The sequence below is a fragment of the Simochromis diagramma genome, unplaced genomic scaffold, assembly GCF_900408965.1.
Source record: "Simochromis diagramma unplaced genomic scaffold, fSimDia1.1 OVJJ01000604.1, whole genome shotgun sequence".
Classification (NCBI taxonomy): Eukaryota; Metazoa; Chordata; class Actinopteri; order Cichliformes; family Cichlidae; genus Simochromis; species Simochromis diagramma.
The window spans coordinates 2,362,060-2,382,478 of record NW_024387416.1 but is presented as its reverse complement, the minus strand read 5'-3'; the positions used below and the strand labels follow the sequence as shown (position 1 = coordinate 2,382,478).

The window sequence follows — 20,419 nt, the reverse complement described above, 5'->3', positions numbered from 1 at the left end:
ATCATATCAGACACCTACTTTAAATATTCTAATTAATTCCTTAATGAAGTTATACGGCAAAGAGAATGAATGGATGCTGATATGAAGCCACAAAAGTACATTCAGTACTCATTATTTAGGTATCTGACACAAACAAAGCTGGAATTAACATTCTCGATTTAAACAAATAACCAAGAAGTCTTATTATAATATAATTCATTGTCTTCGTCTTTGCTGTCTCTAAATCATAAAAGTACCCCTCACCTCACTTGCCCAAAATCTCCCTTTGAATAAGATGTTCAGGGATGTTGGTGAAGTAGTGATAGTTACACCCACCACCAGTTGCGTTTAACGCCGGCAGGCGGGTCCGTGCGCAGTGACGTTTCCAAAACGGGCTGGACTCTGAGGACAGATGATGGGGGTTATAGGCTACAGCGGTGCGGTGGATGTGGTTTTTCGTTAAGTGCTGCTGGCCCGGCTGACAGCTCCATGAGCGCGCCGTGGAAGTTTGGCTGAGGAGCTGCGCGCAGCATGGGCACCGGGGATTACATCTGCGTAACGCTGCGTGGTGGTGCGCCCTGGGGATTCACCCTGCGAGAGGGAGAAGGGGACACCTACAGACCTCTTCTAGTTTCCCAGGTATGTATGCGAGCGTGCGTGGGAGGATGTTTTAATACCACTTGAGCAGGGTCATGCCTGTCTAATCTAATGCTAGTGAGACTGCAACGATGGATAAACAGCCTAATGAAAGTTTGTGGACATGTTGTTGTTGAGATCCTGGAAAAGTTTCTGTTTCTTCAGAGTCACGACAGTTTTTTTTTAAGGTGAGAAATTCAGCAGGAAAACAGAAAAAACAGACTTTAAAAAGTCTGAAATTTGATGGGAGAGAGCTGTCTGCCGCTGCATTTTTGTGCGCGTTGGCTGTGTTTTGGTGAGAGATTCCTCGGCACCCTTATATGGTCAAGGCCACGACAGAGTGTGAAGCTCAGGGCAGTATGATCTGTTTTCAGTCACAAAAGACTTTAAGCAAGAAAGCAAGTCCAGTAACCAGACTGAAGAGTGAAGGTATATGTGCATAACACCAAGGTGTTACGTTTTAGTATGAACAAAAAACAAGTGCGGCTAAAACTAAGAGGTTATCATGCAAATATCCCTTTCAAAAAGAATTCAAATAAGAGATAGAGAGGAGGACAGGCAAATTTGAAGTTTTGCTGTAAGAACGACTCAGCTGCGTGACATTTGTTTAGCCTGATAATAAGGTAATAAACCTTAGAGGTGCGAGGTTTTATCTGCTTAGAGGTAACTGCTGATGTAGCCACTTTCTGATGAGACGCAGAGGCCATTTTTTAACATACTGTAATGTAAATGTACACAGACAGATGATATATGTTGTACTCTTTAGGCACACGTTCTCATTTTGCAGCCATTGATAATGGAAACCAGTTTAAAGCATATTATGATACTTAAATTAGTATCATAATTAATTAGTCACTTTTAACAGCTTTACATATTATGCAAGTGTGGACAGCGTTGCATACAACAACTCACTCAAAAAAAATTAATAATACAGTAAAAGCCATTGTACCAGCCAACTTAGTTTACTGCCTTCAAACGTTCAAATAAACAAGTAGATGGATGGAAAAATGAAAGTTTAAGCTTAAGTGGAGCTTTTTTACTCTTTACCATAACCATAAATGAGCATCTTTGTGAGTGTAAGGATCACTGAAAGGCTGGATCACCTTAAACCAATCTGCCTTAAAGACATGGGATAGTGTTGCACACACTGTGATGCACAGTATTTGTGAAACCAGGTGCCGTTACCTTGACCAGCTGCTTAAGCTCTATATATGGTCTGTATGTTCCAAAGTGCTCAAACTGCACACATTCCCCATCAACTTGTCAACAGAGTGCATGTAAAAATAAAATTTAAAAAAAAAACATTCTTAAGCCACATTCCTGCAACATCGAAGCGCCACCGGGAGAAAGTTTCGGAGAATCCAAAAACCTCAGCAGATCATTTTCATGACAGATGTTTAGCATGTCTCCAACAAGTGAAGCCACATCTGTAAAGTTGCTTTCTGTCCTTTATATGATTAGTCTGATTAAATAGTATAGTGACACTTTTTCCTATAAAATGCCCCCCTCACGCAGGCCTGACACTCAGTGTCTGCCTAATGTCAGAATAAAAGCATCAGCAAAAGCACCTGAAGACAAATATCTCCTGTGGGCAATAAACAACTCTTAAATCTTGTTAGCTTTGAGTGAGAGAAATACCCCATAAAGTTTAGTAGACTGTATTGAGAAAAAAAATTGCAAATATTGCACATAAGCTACCATATCCCCTCTCACAACTCTAAGCCAAAAACAGCACTTAACGTGAGGTAAAGCAAGCAAAGCTATTTATAAAGTTGCTCTCCCTTCGATGCCTCCTGAAGCTTTAATTTTCTCGTGAAACTGTGCTGCCTAATTTCAGACATAAATGTGCTTTTTAAAGCATCCTTGCACCCAAAGTATTCCCGTGTGTTAACAAACGGGTGCTGTGAATACATTGCGTTCAAGTATGGGCCTATTAATGTGAAGTAGCTACATATGCCCCAGTTTGGGACATCTGGGGTTGTGTGTGGGGGGGTTCAGTTCCAGTCTGCCTCATCTGGAAGACATAACTCTAAACATACCTTTAAACTTTTCTTGTGAGTGAGCCAAGTCTGTTAGTCAGAAGTTACAAAAAGAGAAACAAACATACCAAGATCGTGACAAATGCTCTCGAGCTAGAGGCTCTCCCGCGTCTGATAAAAAATGTGTGTTTTTTAATGCTTCTGCTGAATGTCGTGGACACCGTGTTTTGTTTCCTGGGGGAAAGTGATTGTTCAGTGTACTGACAAGCGACACAGAGTAAGGCGCTCTGTATCCCCTCTTAAAAGGTTCTGTCCATATAAGGGTGCTTGTATTTTTCTTCTTATTTGGAGTCCTGGCTTGAGTACAAAGTTGATGAGGTCACTTTATTTTTTTAAAGCTGCAGGAGCTCGCTCAGTACAAAGCCGTGTCAAATTCACTAACACGCACCGAGGTGAAAAAGCTGCGTTTGTTCTGTGATGCAGAATGCATTCATATTAAACAGATTTTCCAATACAAAAAATCTAAAAATTAAAGAGAGTTTAAATCCCACCAGCCTGATCAGGAGACTTTTTGGCCTAATTACTAAGGTATTCCATCTCTGTATGTGAAATGTCAACATGCATCAGATCAGTTAAGGAGCACGCAGTGATAACTGTGATCTTCATGAAAGACTTTTAAAAGTTTGCACGAGTTTATTCTTACATACATGAACTAATCTGTTAGTCTGTTAAAGTATAAAAACTTTTATGAGTTGTTCTTTTGCCTTTTACAGAGCAAAGACGGCTTTTGTTGCTGATGCTTCGGCCCTAATAGTGCGCCACAGGAACCTCGTTAAGCTGCCAAGAAATGAGCCAATGAGCCGTTTCCTCAGTCATTCACTGCTGTTTTCCCAGACTAAGCAGAGTGATTCACAGCTCAGTCACTTATCTGAGTTTGGGCATTGTGTTGTGCAACAAGCCATCTCATTTCCAATCCTGGGAGAAAGCAGTGACCTTACGCGATGGCTGGCCGGGCTTGTTTTCCTCTTTTCTGTTTCACATCATCTAAACAAATGAGGGCCAGTGCTCAAACAGCTTTGTATTTGCGGCATTCCTGCTCTTCGTCAACCCCCCAAAGTGTGTGGTGTTTCATTTGTGACAGAAAAAAAATATTCTTGGATGTTGCAATACTGTTTTTCTTGCTTTCTTCTAAAGTCGCTTTTATTGTGAAAGAGGTGATGTTTGTGTCAGAGTCCAGCTATTCCCCTCACATCAGTGCAAATGTGAGGGCAATATTAAAATAGCTGATTGTGCAATTGCATGTGATGTTTGGAGTGGTGCACAGATATAGGTGGCGTGATGGTGCAGTGGTTAGGATTGTTGCTTTAGACCTTTTGGACCTTTCTGTGTGGGGTTTGCATGTCCTCCCCGTGTCTACGTTGGTCCTCTTTGACTTCCTCCGACAGTCTGAAGGCATGCATAAGAATGAGTGTCTGCTTCTCAGCTGGGATAGGATAGGAAGAGACTCCTGCAACCTTCAACTGGTTGAGTTATAGATGATGGATGAATTAAATGTTGCTGTTCTTGGATAAATCATTTATTTATTTATTTATTTTAGTTTAATCTGAGTTTAAGGCTTATTTTACTGAGCAGGGCATTACTATGCACACACTGAAAAAGTGAACTTTCTGGGATTTACAGCCAGGTAATTCAATTAAAAAAAATAAAGTGAAACTGCATTTCATCTATTTTGTGCCCGCAGGACATCTTTAAGAATTATTTTAATTTTTGGAAAGCTGTTCAAAAAAAGACATTAGGCAGTTTTTGGGAACTGATGTCCTTCCAGATCCATTACTCCATACATTAGTCATACATCCAGATGATGTAACAAATGGAAAACTGTCGGGAATTCTGCTACTGATTGCAAATAAAACCCAATTACAGCTAAAAGCCATCTTTATTATAGAAAAAAAATACTGCAGACTACTATTTGTAGAGAAACGTCTACCAGTGACACAAACAATAACAGATTTATAGCTAGATCTTAAATGGGGGCTTAATTATTCTTTGTAAGAAAAAACATCAAAGCCAGAAATGAAGAATAATGATTTATGAATATTATAAGTTGTTTTTTTTTAAAAAAGTAATCTTCTTCCACATGTATGTATAATAAGTAATCTATGTTCTATTTCAGTGCCTTCATTGGTGTGTTATGGCTTGGCATGCATGCACATGACAAAAAAAACAAATGTATCTCTCCTCAAGACACATACAGCTCAAATGAAAGGAAATACAGTTATAATAAGAAATGATGCAAATTTAGAGGAAAGTTAAAACTCTTGATAGCATAAATAACCTAACACAAAACAAGGGGAACATACAGGAGGGTCAAATGTAAATCTTCCAGCATGGATTTAGTGCTAAATGTGAAACACCTGGAAAATATCTGCCTGTAATCTAAAAACAATAATTGCTCAAAGCTGTGAAAGGCAGGAACCACACGGAGGTAGGCAGAGACATCACCCGTTCCTGTATTTCCTGTGATTTTCTGTTAGGTTTAATGCACTTAAATAGCTCATTTGAAAAGTGGTTACCCAGACATTGTTACAGCCCCACATTAAAATAGTTATGTGGCCAATTATTTTGACAAGTTCCCCTCCATTTGAAGAAACCTACACAGCATTTATCTGCTATCCTCTCAAGGGCACTTAGTGCATATCTGAGGCTTTTCTTTGTAAGCTGTGTGGTAAACATTGGCGGACTGTGTATCTTTGAGTTGTGAGGAGAGACAACGACAAATCTTTCCCCTCCTTTTTTGGAGTGTGGACCGTTGCTGTGGCATCCCAGAAGTAACCGTCCTCCCTGTAGCGAGGTGCGAGTCCCAAAGGGACGGACACATTGGCTGCCATATAGGGCTTGTTTTGTTCGCTGTTTGCTCCGAAAAACTGGAGCGAGGATGGCAAGTTACCATCTCTATAATGGAATACCTGAAAGATATATGTATGTATAACAAAGTAGGATCATTCTTGCATTATATTTAAATATAAGCAATGGGCAAAAGTAATGACATCCAAAGAAGAAAGACTACAACTGGTTTCATTGGGGAAAGTTTTAATGGCTGAGCAAATATGTGAAATCAAAAATGGTGTACAAAGTAAAGGCAGGCTTTTTTGACTTTTGATTCCTTTCTATATTATGAAATCTCACTCAGAGGTTTTTCGCTTCCCCCCCATCAGCTGTACAATGTGTGTGCATCTCCATCTAGTGATGAAGTTGTTTCACTGCAGCTATGCAGAACTGCCTCGTTTGCAGTATGAAAGTCACAAAGTTTCAAGACACTTTTGTAAAGCATTGTTATTCTAAGACCAGAGGTATCAAACATATGGCCCGGGGGCCAGAACTGGCCTGGTAAAGTCTCCAATCTGGCCCACTGGACAGCTTTGGAAAATGAGTACATAGATCTTTACCTGTATTTTCAGGTTTTACAACTTTTCTTACTACACCAAAGTAATTAAGTTATAGATAAACGATGACAAACTGTTGTTTTTTTTACTATGTTTTTCACCAGCATTTGTTAATTAATGAAAACTTTATATTTTAGAATTACAGGATATTGAACAATGTCCTGGGCAATGAACTATCAGAACTTTTTTCTGTAATTTTACCCATTTATCAAGTTTCACTGGTCCACTCTGACCCACTTAAGATCAAAGCTGGCAGTATGTGGTACATAATGTGAAACGACTTTGACATTTTAGATGTTGCATAAAGCTATTCACTTTATGTATTTTCACCCTAATAACACAGCATAGTGAGTGTAAATAAGAGCTTTTTGGGGTTGATTTCCCACTAACGGGGTGGCTGCAGCTCAGGAAATAGAGCAGATCCTCTATTAATTGGAAAGTTGGTTGTTTGATAAATATCCTTGGGCAAGTTACAAATCCCCAAGTTGGTCTCTGATGCATCAATCCGAGTGTGAATGTTAGATAGAAAAGCACCACAGAAAAAAAAAGGCTTGTGTGAATGAGACATGTTGTACAAGTGCTCAGGTAGAGCAGCTTGTCAGGAGATCATTTAAATCATTCAGCAGAGAGACATTCTGTAACAGTAGAAAATCATGGTGCCTTCCCTGTGTATTGATTTTGATGCCAGTATAAAGTTCTCTAAATCAATCCCTCAGGAAAATTAGCCAAAGACGCTTATTAAAAGCACAACTTTATCACTACCAGGGTTTATTTTTTTACGGCATGTGGTCTTTAATCTAGAACTGACGAAGATAAAGCGTAAAGAAAAAGGAATCAGCATTTTCAAACGGCTGCCAGTCTTAAGATATCTGAGAAACCTTCCTAAAGCTTTGTAATTGGGATACTGGCAAAATATCTTAACATAACTCCTGAAACCAAATCCTCTAATAGCATAGTACTACAGTAATAATTTATCCCCTTAGCTGTATGAGTGGCCTTTTGTGCTGAATTTATGAGGTATTTCTCCTTATTAAATCCTCTTATTAATGAACCATTTTATAGGCTCCAGGAACCAATTAGAAGAAAATGAAACCATCAGTCATTAGTCTAACTGTGTAAAGAGGTGCCCTTTAAATGGCTCTGCCCAGAGCTCGACTACAGCAATAATATGCAGCAGCACAGTCAAGATTCAAGGTAGAATTAACAGTTTTATTACTGAACACCTAGCCTATGTCAGTGTTTGTACATTTTGGTGCCAAATGTACATTACGTTAAGTTAAATTACGCTGCTGGCATGCTCTCTTCAGATCTCTAAAATGTTAACGGTCCAGTCTGAATTCCTCTGCACACTTTGGCTGGCTTGATCTTCACACTGGCTTTTACTGGACGTCCATTTTCACCTCGTGTTACGTGAAAAAGAGTTTTCTTATCTGATTTCCCAGAAAAAATATGAATTTGTGAAACTGATTTCTGCTTTTTGACAGGTAATATTCCAAACATGACAACCGAGATTCGTGAATCTTAAACAGCAGATCTCACTCTTGGCAGGTCTTTATCTCATGTTATCCTTCTATTGCCTGATGCTGCACCCTGCTACGCTGTTTGTGAAGAAGTTACACATCAAACTGTGTTTTTTTTCCTTTCTTTTCTGACTCCCAAATGTCTTCTGCAGGTAGAGGAGGGTGGTCGTGCCTCCCTGGCTGGAGTACAGGATGGAGATGAGGTGGTGTCAATCAACGGGGAGCCGTGTGCTGACCTCACCCTTTTACAAGCGTTTGCGCTAATCGACACATCAATCGACTGTCTGCAGCTGCTAGTCAGAAGGTAATGCAGCATGCCAGCCGCTGAACTGAGATCATATGAGACTTGTGCGAAGCCTAGAAAACCCCGAGTTTCAGAAAACAAAGGCACAGGACCGTATTCATAGGATAACATGTAATAATGTGAAGTAGTAAAACACAAAATAATGTAGGTTTATCAGTTACACCGCAGAGCCTTTGCATTGTGACAACTGAGCCATGCAAACTGTAAGTCCTTGGTGACCACAGCAGCAGGGAAAACTGATCGTTCCATTGTTTTATTAGCATTTAGATAGCATGTAGCTTTATGACACGTGGCCTTTTTGCATACTTGAATGAACCCCTGTTTCTGTGATCATACGCAGCCACGTCTGCGTGTGTTTTAGCCTGTGCCTCGACCATGCCGAACCTACCAAGTGGCTTTGCCAAGGTGTTGCAGATTTGTGTGTCTGATTGGCATGCAGCTGCTCAGCCATTACTCAACTGGCAGTGCCAGTCTGTTTATCAGAGTGACATGTCCTCAGATAATCCCGCTTTCTCTTTAACAGGCCTTGACTGCTTGTTGAGTAGCTGCTTTAAAGGGAGATTCCGAGCAGATCGCCTCAGCTTTGCTATTTGACAAAAGTTGATTACATTTGGAGACAAGAGCTGGTCTTTAACGGCTAATTGACTTGAGCACAGTTGCTGTCATGCATAATGACGTTAGTTTATGCTGCTCCAAACTGACCTTGAAAGTCGAAATTAGGCAGAGCGGTGTCTGAACGTAATTATTTTCCACTTCGGTGCCCTGACCTTTTCGATTCACTTTCTACATCGAGATTAAATCTCCTTGATTGCTTTGACAACTTCAGCAGAACAACGAGGGCTTCAATCCAGTGCTGAAATGCCTGCTTCTGTCGAGTGAACACCCCTGTATCTTGCTTAGAGGTGTAAATTTGGTGGTTTTAGTCTATTTAGAGATTTAATTAAAACACAGGTCTAAAAGAAATCTGTCCAAGTTTTGACATTACTGGAAAACAGGAAGTGTACATTTCAAACTGTAGAAGAGGAAAAAATGTAACCAATAACATTTATCAATAAGTAATTGTTTTCATGTCTTCCCCCAAGTTCAGTTCATTTTAATAATGAAAAGAAAAAACACATTTACTCCGTCACTCATTGTTTATCTCGCCTTCTTCTTTTCTAAAGATACCACTCCATCACCACTGAAGACTATGAATCAGATGAAATGCACTGCAGTGAGAGGGCCTCTGTGGGTGAGACTTTAGAGAGCACCACCCTTCACATCTTCCCCCCAAAGCAAACATCCCAAATCCCAAATCCTGAATCCCCGGATGAGACCTACAGCAAAGAGTTTAATATCAACACAGAGTTTTCCAAGGAAGGCCAGCTGCTTTGCACTCAGCTACATATCCCCTCATCTAAGGAAGAAGATGATAAAGTACAGCGGTGCTTCTCACCCGGGGACATGGTGGAGCTCCAGGTGTCCCTGTCTGAGCAAACCTTGGATGATGTGGGCTGCGCCTCGCTCGGAAGTGCTCGTGGGATTGATGGGGACCTCTCAAACCGGGAGGCTGTGGAGGCTGTGGAGGCTGTTCATATCACCAATGCCGCCACCGCATCGCGCTCCGTCAGGGAGCCGCTAAGCCATCATGGAGTGGTTCTCAACTCCCCTTTAATGCTGGGGCAGGTGGAGGTCATTTTGGAGGCATCGGGAGTAGGGAGGGGCCTCCAGAGTGGAGGTGGCACTCGGGTCAGGGAAACAGTTGGTTCTCAAAGTGAAGGAGAAGAAGAGGACTGCAGTCCTGCAGAAGAGCAGGAGTCTGATTCTGAAGGAGTTCAACACAAACCCAACAAGCATCGGGCTAGGCATGCCAGTAAGTATATTTGGACTGGTTCCACCTGCACCAGTATTACCTTCGTGTGCATTCTTTCTGTATGTGTGAGTGGGGATAACTGTCTTTTCTTTAAGAGGGGTAATCTTCAGCACTAAATTACATTTGTCAACATGTGTGCATTCCAAAGCCTGATGTCCAGTGTGTGTACGCCTCAAAATAGTCTCTCACTGCAACTGCAAGGGGGGTGGGGTGCTCATTCCTTTGAAAGGAAGGAGATGCATCCGGATCTAACCTGAATTATCTCAGAACCAAAGTTATAGTATTGCGGGTCGATCGAGCTTCTAACAAAGTCTTATCATATAAGAATTCACTATCACAAGAGAAAGACACAAAAAGAATGGATTGTATGTATGGGGGGGGGGAGCATCTGCACCCTATAAAACATTAAAACCATCCATTTAAAGAGAGGCAATGGTGAATATGGATACCGGGGCGTTCCTCTGAGCTGTGTAGAAGACATAAATATAACCCCAGCACGCTGACGATGCCTGCAGAAGTGGCCCTTTGACAGACACCAGCATGTGCTCCCCCAGACCCGTTACCTGATCCTTTCAAACTGAGTGCTTTAACTAAGCTCAAAAAGTGAGTCTGTCGCTCACTCCCGCTGTCTCCTCCACCTTCAGGTTAGTCTTGCAAGACTATAAAAAAGTAAGCCCGCTGGTGTTATTGTGCGATTGCATTCGGCGCACATTCTCCGTGACTGTCGGATTGGACGAAATGTGATTTCAGAAGAAAACATTTTATTTTATTTTTTTTCTTTCAAGTAGACTGCGTGCCAACACACACAGAAGGATTGGTAAAGACGTTGCTGTCCTGGTGAATTTATTGCATGCATGCTAAAATAATCTTTCTTGCTTCCTATTCTTGGCTACTTTACAGGGTTGGATGAGTGATTGAGTGTACAAATGGGAATATTAGACATGGGTCGGAGAATTTCATTATTGCTTTATGGGCCAGTGTATTATGTTCAAGGGAATGAGCTCATTTGAATGATAAAATCACAGCTGGATAGTATGTAAGTATGTAAATGTAATGTGTGGACTGAGAAAATATGTAATGTATCATTTTTTTTGAGTGAATGAATCTGTAAATAGCTCAGTTTACAGTCTATTTGCTGAGTGTCTGGATCAGTTCAACCACAGAGCAAGCTGTATTATTAGTTTACTGTTATTTCTGTATCTGCTTTAGCTGTAAATGCTGGATGAGGTTAATATCAAAGTAACGTTACAAGATGAAACTGCTTCGTGGCTTGCTTCTTATTTTAACCTCCTAAGACCCGAACTCTTCCACGGCATGCATTTTTAATTTCTCTGATATTTGGGCATATTGGGGCCAGATGAATGTAAAAACAAAGAATTACCAGATTTATTTTTTTTACCTTATTTTTGTTTTTATGAAAAATAAGAGCCACATATGCGGATATTTGTTTAAAATTTTGATAGAACAGTAGCAGTATAATGTCCTCGTAAGTGGATATCAGGCCCATGTAGAGCAAAATTGAATATTTTGGTCTAAATAACCCAAAATGTGATGTCCACATATGTGGACGCCAGGTCCTAGGAGGTTAAAGGTGAATTGTATCTTCTGTCTCCACATAACTTCTCCAGGCAGCTTTGACGAGAGCAAAACTAAACAGCATTTGATATAAAAATATTAACTACAGTCACGTGTTTAGTGCAGTTTGTAAAGTCTCTTTAAAGTCTCTTGTTCAAAATCTTTACGAACTGTTTATTTTTTTTAAGTAAATTCAGATTAACAGATTAAATGTTTTTATGATTGTAATTCTTTAAGGTTTTAGTACCATTAAATTGGATTCATTTTGGCCATTTTTTAAACACAACTGTCTCTCTTTTCCTTCTCTGTTAAGGGCTCAGGCGCAACGAGAGCATTTCAGAGAAACAGCTAAAGGAAGCCAAGTCCAAATGTAAACGAATTGCCCTTCTTCTTACGGCTGCTCCGACCAACCCCAATAACAAGGGGCTGTTGATGTTCAAGAAGCATCGTCAGAGAGCTAAGAAATTCACGCTCGTGAGCTACGGCACAGGAGAAGACGAGCCAGAGTACAGCGACGAGGAGTACGAGGAAAATCCAGACAGCAGACAAGAAACCACCGCTCCACAATTTATCCTTGTGGCCCCAAACGACTCTGACATAGATAAGCCTTTTCTCACTAGCACCCACAGTGGCAAAAGTGTGCTAACTTTTACCTTGGACAAGGGTCTTCTTGAAATCGAAAGGAATTTGAAGAACCAAGCAGAGATGGAATCTTTGCCTGAAACCAAAGGCAAGGGTGCGCTGATGTTTGCCCAGCGTCGCCAGAGGATGGATGAGATTTCTGCCGAACACGAGGAGCTTAGGCGCCAAGGGATCCCCGTTGAAGCAGTGCAAGAGGCTGAAAAGAAAATAGTGGAGCATTCCTACATGCAGTCGGCTGCAGAAGGCCGCAGTTACATGGATGTAAACGTGCACCAGCAAACCCAGCAGCAGTACCAGCAGTTTCAAGAGCAACAGTACTATGAGCAACAGCAGAACTACCAACAACAACAACAATATCAGCAACAATATCAGCAGCAATATCAGCAACAGCAATATGAGCAAAGTCACTATCAGCAACAGCAAATGTATCACCAGCAGCAAGAATATCATCAGGAGCAACAAAAAATGCAGCAGTATTCAGCAACTGTCAATGGCACTGTCCAACATCAAACAAATGAAATGCAGAGCTCTTTCAGCAATCGTACTGCAAAGCCTTTCTCAGCAGACAACATGGCGGCCACCCCTTATTCTCACGCAATGAGTGGGACCAATCAAGATTCTGTGAGTCAAGGAGAGCAGATTGCTTCCCGTGATGAGCGCATTTCTACTCCTGCAATCAGGACGGGACTTTTGTTGGATTCAAGGAAAAAGAATGCAGCCAAGCCTATGTTCACATTTAAGGAAGCCCCAAAAGTATCCCCAAACCCAGCATTGCTGAACCTCCTAAACAAAGGTGATAAAAAGCCCGGGTTTGAATCAGGACCCGAGGATGATTATCTTAGTCTTGGAGCCGAGGCTTGTAATTTTCTTCAGTCTCAGCGAGTCAAACACAAGATTCCTCCACCAGTTGCCCCAAAGCCTGTGATCAATCCCACATCACCTCCTTGGTCCTCACAGATAGAAGCAACCAACCAGGAGATGCCTCAGTGTGCTGAAAATAGTCTATCCACACCTGCTGCAGCCCCCACCGCAGAGACTACTCCTGCTCCAGAACTAGAGCCAACCCCTGCACCTGCCCCTGAGTCTTATCCCCCTGCTGCACCCCAGGAGAATCCTGGCAGTACCAACAAAGAGGAACAGCACACATGGCCGCTCCCAGAACCCGAATCTCAACAACAGCCCACACAAGCTGTAGCTCAAGAGGCAAATGGTCATATGAATTCTACGCTGCAGTCTGAGTCGTCTGCTGTGACTACCTGGGGTGCAGCTCAAACACAAATGCAACAACAGTTATCTTCAAGTTCTTGGCATTCAGCTCAAGTGCAGCCCTCAGAACCACCTCCAAGACAGTCCTCACCTCACCCACCTTGGGTATCACATCAGCCTACTCAGAACCAGGCACAGCAACCTCCCACAAGTACTTGGACCCCTCAAATTCAGCAGTCCTGGACGCAGCCTCCAGAGCAATCACAAGCCCAAGCACATGTTCAGCCATCCTGGGCCCAGTCACAAGAGCAACCTCAGTCTCAGCCGCAGGTTCACCCACCTTGGGCACACTCTACTGAGCAGCCACATCTACAGAAAATGCAGCCCAACTGGAGTCAAGCCCAAGAACAAATGCAGCCACAACAACAGCACCAATGGACACAGCCATCACAAACAGACTCTCAACATCAACCACCATGGATGCAACAACCTCATAAAAAATCCCAAGCACAAACTCCTTGGGTTCAAGGGGTACAACCAGAATCCCAGCCACAACCACCATGGGTTCAGCAAGCACAACATCAGGCTCCTCCACAATTATGGCCACAGACTGAAGCACCAGGTCAGTCTCAACCACCTTGGGTATCAGCTCAACCACAACAGCAACAGCTACCTTCAGTGAATGCATGGGCCCCATCACAAACTCAACCCCAAGCTCAGCCACCCTGGATCCAAGTAGCTCAACCACAACCTCAAGCACAGCCTCAAGCCAATTTAAATCCATGGGCGCCAGTACCTGCCCAGACTCAGTCTCAGCCTCCATGGGCTCAACACCCCCCAGAGCACGGTCAACACCACATAAGTTCTTGGACTCAAGAGCAGGATCAGGCCCACCATCAGTCTCCATGGGCTCAACCTGTTCCAGCCCAGCCAGCACCACAGCCAAAGTGGCAACAGCCTACATCAAAGAGTCCACCACAACCACCAATAGACACATGGCAACCAGCTCAGACACAGCCTCAGACACCTGTGAATGCCTGGACTCCACAATCACAGCAAAAACCTGTGAATATTTCCACACTGACAGTGAACACTCGCCCCTCTCCAAAACCTTGGCAACCACCACAAAATGTTCCACAAAGCCGATCCCCTCCTACTCCGCCACAGCGAATGCACTCTTTCACTATTGGTCAAAGAGTTTCATCGCCCATCAACCCAATGGCCACGGTCTTAAACCCATCATCCCAGGGTTCAGCATTTGAGATGCCAGCTGTTAAAGGAAAAGGAGCTGATATGTTTGCAAAGAGGCAGTCTCGAATGGAGAAGTATATCGTGGACTCTGAGACGGTGGAAGCAAATAAGGCAAGCAGGTCAACATCACCAGCAGCTTCCTTACCGAATGAGTGGAAATACACTCCCAATGTACGTGCTCCACCTCCACGTGCATATAACCCTATTCAATCACCTTTTTATCCCCCAGCAGCAACAAAGCAACCCCCTTCAAGTAGCCCCTCAACCAAAGCAAAGAAAAAAGACAAAGCGAAACAGATGCCTGCTCCTAAACCTCTTAATGTAATAGATGTCATGAAACATCAACCCTATCAACTAAATTCCTCACTCTTTATCTATGGTCCAGCAGCAGAGGCCACCAAGCCTTCCGCACCTAAGACCAGCTGTTCGCCTCCTAATGATAACCAACCAATCAGATATGAGCAAATGCCCCTGGTCCAGCCTGCTGGACCATTTGGTGCCCCATACCCCCAACAAACCTATGAGATGCCAGTGCAGCCTGTGATGCACGATAGCCAGTATCAGCAGATCCAACCAAATGTTTATCCCCCCTCTAATCCTTATCAGCAACCTCCTAGTTGTCCATACCAGCAAGTATATAACCAACAGTATCAACAACCTGCTCCACCTGCTTATCATCCCCAAGCCCCTCAGTCTCCAAACTCTCCCTACCAACACTCGGTACAAGCTGGTTACCAGCCAGCCAATAGCCCTCCCTATCTGGCAGCTTCTTCAGTGCCCTACCAGCCACAGCCTCTTAGTAGCTATATTGCTCCCAGTTTCCCTGTGGCTGCTAGGCCCGAGTCTGCATCTGGTGGTAACCCTGGAGTGGCTCCCAAGCCTAAGTTTACAGCTAATAAGAGTTCAGCTCAGGTGTGGAAGCCTGCAGCAGTTGATAAAGAGTGATTCTTGTAGAATCATGACTTATTTGACGTCTGCTTGAATTAAAGGTTTTGTGCCCCGCCACATGGACTATTTTCCTTACCAGCTCTATTTATTGTCATAGTGCAGAACCTACTAGTCTAAAAGTTCATGGAGCTAATGAAAAAAGGAATATCTATAAAATTAAGAATATAAGGATAGACTTACATCCTATTTTAATAGAATTTTAGTATATCTTATCAGATGCAGCATAGTCATAATAATTGTAAACATATTTTATTAGGCAAAAGTAATAAATGTAAATTCATTACATTTTATGCAAAAGAATTGTGTGATTAATAAGAATGTAGGGGAGCCTAATGCTCAGTGTGAAGTGAAAGAAAAGGGTGCGAGAAAAAGATTCAGTGGAACTGGATAAGTCAAGACAGGTTGATTTTTTTTAAAGGGGAAAATGATAAATGTTCTTAATATTACAAATTATTACATTTTAAAAAGACCAAAAAAAGTTTTTAAGCAAATACTAAAAGTATTTGTATGTGGGTAAGTGAAAAGGATGGGGCCTGTAGCCTGTAATAATATCAAGCAGAAGGCTTAATGTGTAACGTCAGATGTTGAGTACGGAGATTATGTAACAGCAGTGGGATTTTAGGCTATTCTAGGCCAAATAACACGGCAGACAGACTTGTGAAAACTAACACTGTTTTCCTTAAACATTAAATGTTCTATACTTCTTTTTTCCCCAGTACTTTCCCCAATTCCTTTTTGGTAGGACCTACTCAAGTGTGTTGGCTTTTATTTAAAGCTCTCTACCAGCTGTTGCGTCATGTTAGACACTATATTTAAAGTCCCTCATGAGACGAGATTCTGAGGTCCAGAGAGTAGGCTTAAATTTCAACTTAAGCCAGTGAAAGCTACCAACTTCCAGACTGCCATAGTATTTTTCCTGATAAGAGACAGTTATGTAATGTCTATCACTCTCTCATAGATTTACCCATTATGCATCTGTTCCTTGTTTTGATATGTGAACAGATGATACATGATCTAGAAAGGAAGAGTTATTGAAAGGATAACCAGCCTGGTAATGCTCACAAGTTGATTTTTGGTACAGGGTCGCTTCTTTGGTTCTCTGTGTTCTTTTCTTTTTGTGTCTGTGTGTTTCTCTTCATAGTGCACTTTCTGTATGATTCACTGCAGTGCCATTAAACTGTCTTTTATCTTTGTTTGGTTTCCTTTTCTTTTGTCCTCTGAACATGCTTTTAGGGTTTCTTCTATTTTTAGTCTCTTTGCTGTTGTCTTGCTGAATTTCACCACTTCTCCACTTTCACTATAAATACTGTCCTTATTGACCTTGTCAACAAAAAGAAAAATCACTCACAAATTAGTCCGTACCACAGCATCTGGTGGTTCCATTTTCAAGAGTTATCAGCAAGGTGCACCTAATTATCCAAATCACCTCCTTTTTGTAAAAAATAAAATAAAATAAAGAAAGAGAGAGTTTAGAAACTTGAGATGCACATTCCTGCAGAATGACCATGTGATGATGCATTTACGAAGAGTATTATTAGAGCTGTGACTTCACCGGATAATTATGGTCAAGTGAGTGAGCACAGCTGAAATATATATCCATGTTGCATCATGGATTTTGAAAAAGAGCAGATATATGTTGAATGAAAGTATTAGTATCATTTCATAATCTTAGTTAGCGGATTTTACCGACTATTTCTGAAGGGAATTGATCCCCATGCAGATTCATTTATCTTCAATCTGCAATCAAAAGACAATAAAAGAGAGACAGCAAATGTTTACTCTTGCTTTAGAGCCCACACATTAATGCCCTGTAGTGCTAATACACCAAGCTTTGACACCTTTTCCTTCATATTATTTCTGTTTTAATAAGAAAAATACAAGATAAATATTCTATTTATGCCCTAAATCAAACCTTAGCCAAACCATAAATCAGGATGTAACATTCCTGCATTTAAAGACTGTTTTGAACATCTGTCTCAAAATGTAAGGAGCCCAGCTGTTACGCTCTGCCCGTTTTCTGAGCATGTTAAATCTGGCAGAAATGGCAAATAGAAGGACATAAACCATGTGCAAATGGGCTATCGGTCTCCTTCAGCAAAGTAAAAATATGACCTACTGATCTGTTCATATATTCTTGTGCCCAGGACCCCCACTCCTGTGGGCATTTTAAGCCTACCGCATACCTGAGCAGCAGAGACTTTATTCCCCTTGACTGATTTAGCATTTATCTCTGCACGCTCTTCTTCTCTCTTCTTAAATTTGTGCCATATTTTATCAGCTGACAGTGCACATCACTCACCAGATGATGGCAGCACTGGCTTTTCTGCTTATCCACCATACATAACAGGAGGCATTGGATGAGATTATGTGCAGTATAGCTGTGTTTTCACCCCACATAACCCTCTGCAGCACCGGTATCCTGGGGATATTATTGGTATTGGGCATTTAGCATTTCCATCTCGTTATTCTTTCAAACTGTTGCTGTTTAGCAAACTATATTAAGTGGAAATGAGCCGAATGTGGCTTATACTTCCAGAAGGTTATGCACTTTCAAGTACCAGTTGCTCTGATTAATAAGCGGGACAATGTGTTTAGACAAATGCTAATGCAGTTTAATTCACTGGCTGCAGTATGACATGTCCTAGAACTCTTTTACACGCGTACCATATTTACATACCCCCTGTGAATAAGAGAGTGACTGATCTTCTATACACAAGTAAATTATACATGTATTACTGCATTTAAAAGAAATAATCCTGGCAGGGAGCTACTCTGCTTCTCACTCTTATCCAAGCTAATTTGATTTGGCCAAAGAGCCAAACACAAATGAACCCTTACTAAAATAAACATGTCTGGATTCTTCTTTACAGGCCCCTGGCAGGAGCTACTCCCTTTCTCCACCAGCCAGAGTACAGTCCACGGGCCAGAAGTCAGCTTCAACTTCTTCCTCCCCAAAGCCCCCAGCACTGGGCTCCACAACTCCCTCGGCAAGGCAGACATGCTGGATGGAAAAAAGCCAAAAGCCCCTCACACCATGGGAGGCTGCCTCCCGGCATCCCATGGGCCTGGTAGATGAAGCTTTTGCTTTCCAGAGCCTCCAGCAAACCCTTGCCTCGAATGTGCGCTTGGCAGCCCAGCGCAAAATCTTGCCTGAGCCGCCAGCAGAGTGGAAAGCCAGGGTTTCTTACCAAGCACCGCAGAAAACAGGCAGCCAGACTTGGAGCCAAAGCCGGAGCCCGAGTCGAGCTTCGCTCCCATCGTTTGTGTCGCCAGTAAGGAGCTCTATCTCCACCACAGTTAGTCATGCCGGTTACAGGTCGCTGCCCAGACAGTGGCAGCCTCAGAAATCTGTGACAGAGGCTAACCCGAGGCCCTCGGTGTCTTCATATGAGTCTAAGAGCCCTTTCGGAAAGCAAACTTACAAGTCTGTGTACACCAGCAACACTTGGAGCTGGAGGCGGTAGACTACAGTTCAGCCTGTGTGGTCTTTAATGAGTCAAATCTCATTTATTCTGAGTTTCGTAATACATTCACATGCAGTCAGGAAATAAAAAACAACAGCTTGTTAGAAAGGACAGAAAGTTAACTGGTAGAGAACCTTTTAATACATTCTATTGTAAGATATTTGCATGCCAAAATTAAATAAGAAAAGATGTGGGGAAAATGGATGGCAAACACACTGATGTGGAAGACTAGTTGATTAGATAAAGAGATGAGTATGTTGTTTAGAGTGGCTAGAGAGAGTGCATCAATATCTTTGGTGGAAAAAGCATTTGATTGCATATGTGGACTTATCTGTGATTGGAAAAAAAAGACACCTGTCATTTTGTAGGTTTTAAGTGAAGATTGTTTCTTGAGTTGTTCTTGAGCTTGTGGATTTCCAGTAATCCGAGTTTGATATTTTGCTGTGGATGCATGCATCTGCCATGTAGGTTGCTACCATGGGTGTACACTTTTCTTTTCTTTTTTTTTGCTTGTTTTGCAAAATCCATGCAGGATTTGTGGTGTCCTCTGATAAGAAAATGATTCAAGTGCTAGAATGCAATTACTTTGGGAAAAGGTGCCATAACCTGTGATGTCGTTGGTGCACAATAGGTGTATTTTCAGTAATGCATTGGTATGTGGCCATTACCCTGGTTCTGCCAGATGTTTCTTCCTGTTAAAAGGGAGTTTTTCGTTCCCAATGTCACCAAGTGCTTGCTCAAAGAGAGTCGTTTGATTGTTGGGATTTTCTCTGTATTATTGTAGGGTCTTTACCTTTCAGTATAAAGTGCTTTGGGGCAACTGTTTTTGTGATTTGGTGCTATATCAATAAAATAGAATTGAATAGACATTTCAACTGTCTAGCATCACATACATAACAGTATATACTGTATAGGAGACAATCAAATGCAGTATGTAAAACGACTGACAAGTTTTTGTTGGGAGTGAATTTCATTTCATCGATCGCTTCATACCAATGAAATCTAATCAACACTACAAAAAAGATTTTTGTTTAGTTTATGGAAGGTTTAGTGCTGCCAGGGCGATTGCTTACACTGTGCAATTGGCTTGTGGCTTATTTCTAGTTTGGGCTTTTGCTATCGACTTGTAATCATCTCCAAATGTTAAAGCTACGTTGGTGTTTCCACAGAGTGCGCATATTGTCCTAATGCGATTCTCACTGAGCAACCTCATAAATGCAAATAAGATTTATTACACAGTGTTGTGTTTTATGCAGATGTACTATAGTGTAGTGTAACAATCTCTGATTGTTTTACTGTATCACTTCCATTCAAACAACACATATTATGGTCGTAATACAATACAGCAATCCATTTCATGTAGAGCATTCTATAAAATAAATGCAGTGAAATATCACAATTTAAGACGTTGCCCTTTTGTGCTCTTTGCTGTCTATTCCCATCTTGTGCTCGGGGCCATTTGTTGCTTGCTGTGCCATCCCGTGAAGCTTTTTGCAAGATGTGTTGTCTCAAATGGTCACTCCATATACAGCGCGGGGAGTTGAGAGGGAGACCAGTTCCCATGGTGACCAGATGTTACATAACAACAGTGGGTACCTAGTGTAGCTGAACCATTAGAGA

General features: G+C 41.9%; 1 protein-coding gene across 3 annotated transcripts; it reads left to right on the top strand.

Annotated features, from left to right (window-relative positions):
• Window positions 1-369: 369 nt before the first annotated feature.
• Window positions 370-20,203, top strand: LOC120721721 (synaptopodin-2). 3 transcript variants are annotated; one of them, XM_040012221.1, is made up of 5 exons: window positions 377-618; window positions 7,710-7,861; window positions 9,025-9,713; window positions 11,602-14,498; window positions 18,206-20,203. In XM_040012221.1, the coding sequence occupies exons 1-5, from the start codon at window positions 511-513 to the stop codon at window positions 18,797-18,799; spliced, it is 4,440 nt and encodes a 1,479-aa protein (XP_039868155.1). In that variant the 5' UTR covers window positions 377-510; the 3' UTR covers window positions 18,800-20,203. The 3 variants fall into 3 exon arrangements, with proteins under 3 accessions (XP_039868153.1, XP_039868155.1, XP_039868154.1); XM_040012220.1 differs by having other exon boundaries at window positions 11,602-14,558; XM_040012219.1 differs by lacking the exon at window positions 18,206-20,203 and having other exon boundaries at window positions 370-618; window positions 11,602-17,079.
• The last annotated feature ends 216 nt before the right edge of the window (window positions 20,204-20,419 follow it).

Excerpts from the sequence above, each read along its gene's own strand:
- LOC120721721 (XM_040012219.1), top strand. The coding sequence starts at position 511 with ATGGGCACCGGGGATTACATCTGCGTAACGCTGCGTGGTGGTGCGCCC. Across the intron at positions 619-7,709 it reads GACCTCTTCTAGTTTCCCAG|GTAGAGGAGGGTGGTCGTGC; the intron begins GTATGTATGCGA and ends TGTCTTCTGCAG. Across the intron at positions 9,714-11,601 it reads GCATCGGGCTAGGCATGCCA|GGCTCAGGCGCAACGAGAGC; the intron begins GTAAGTATATTT and ends TTCTCTGTTAAG.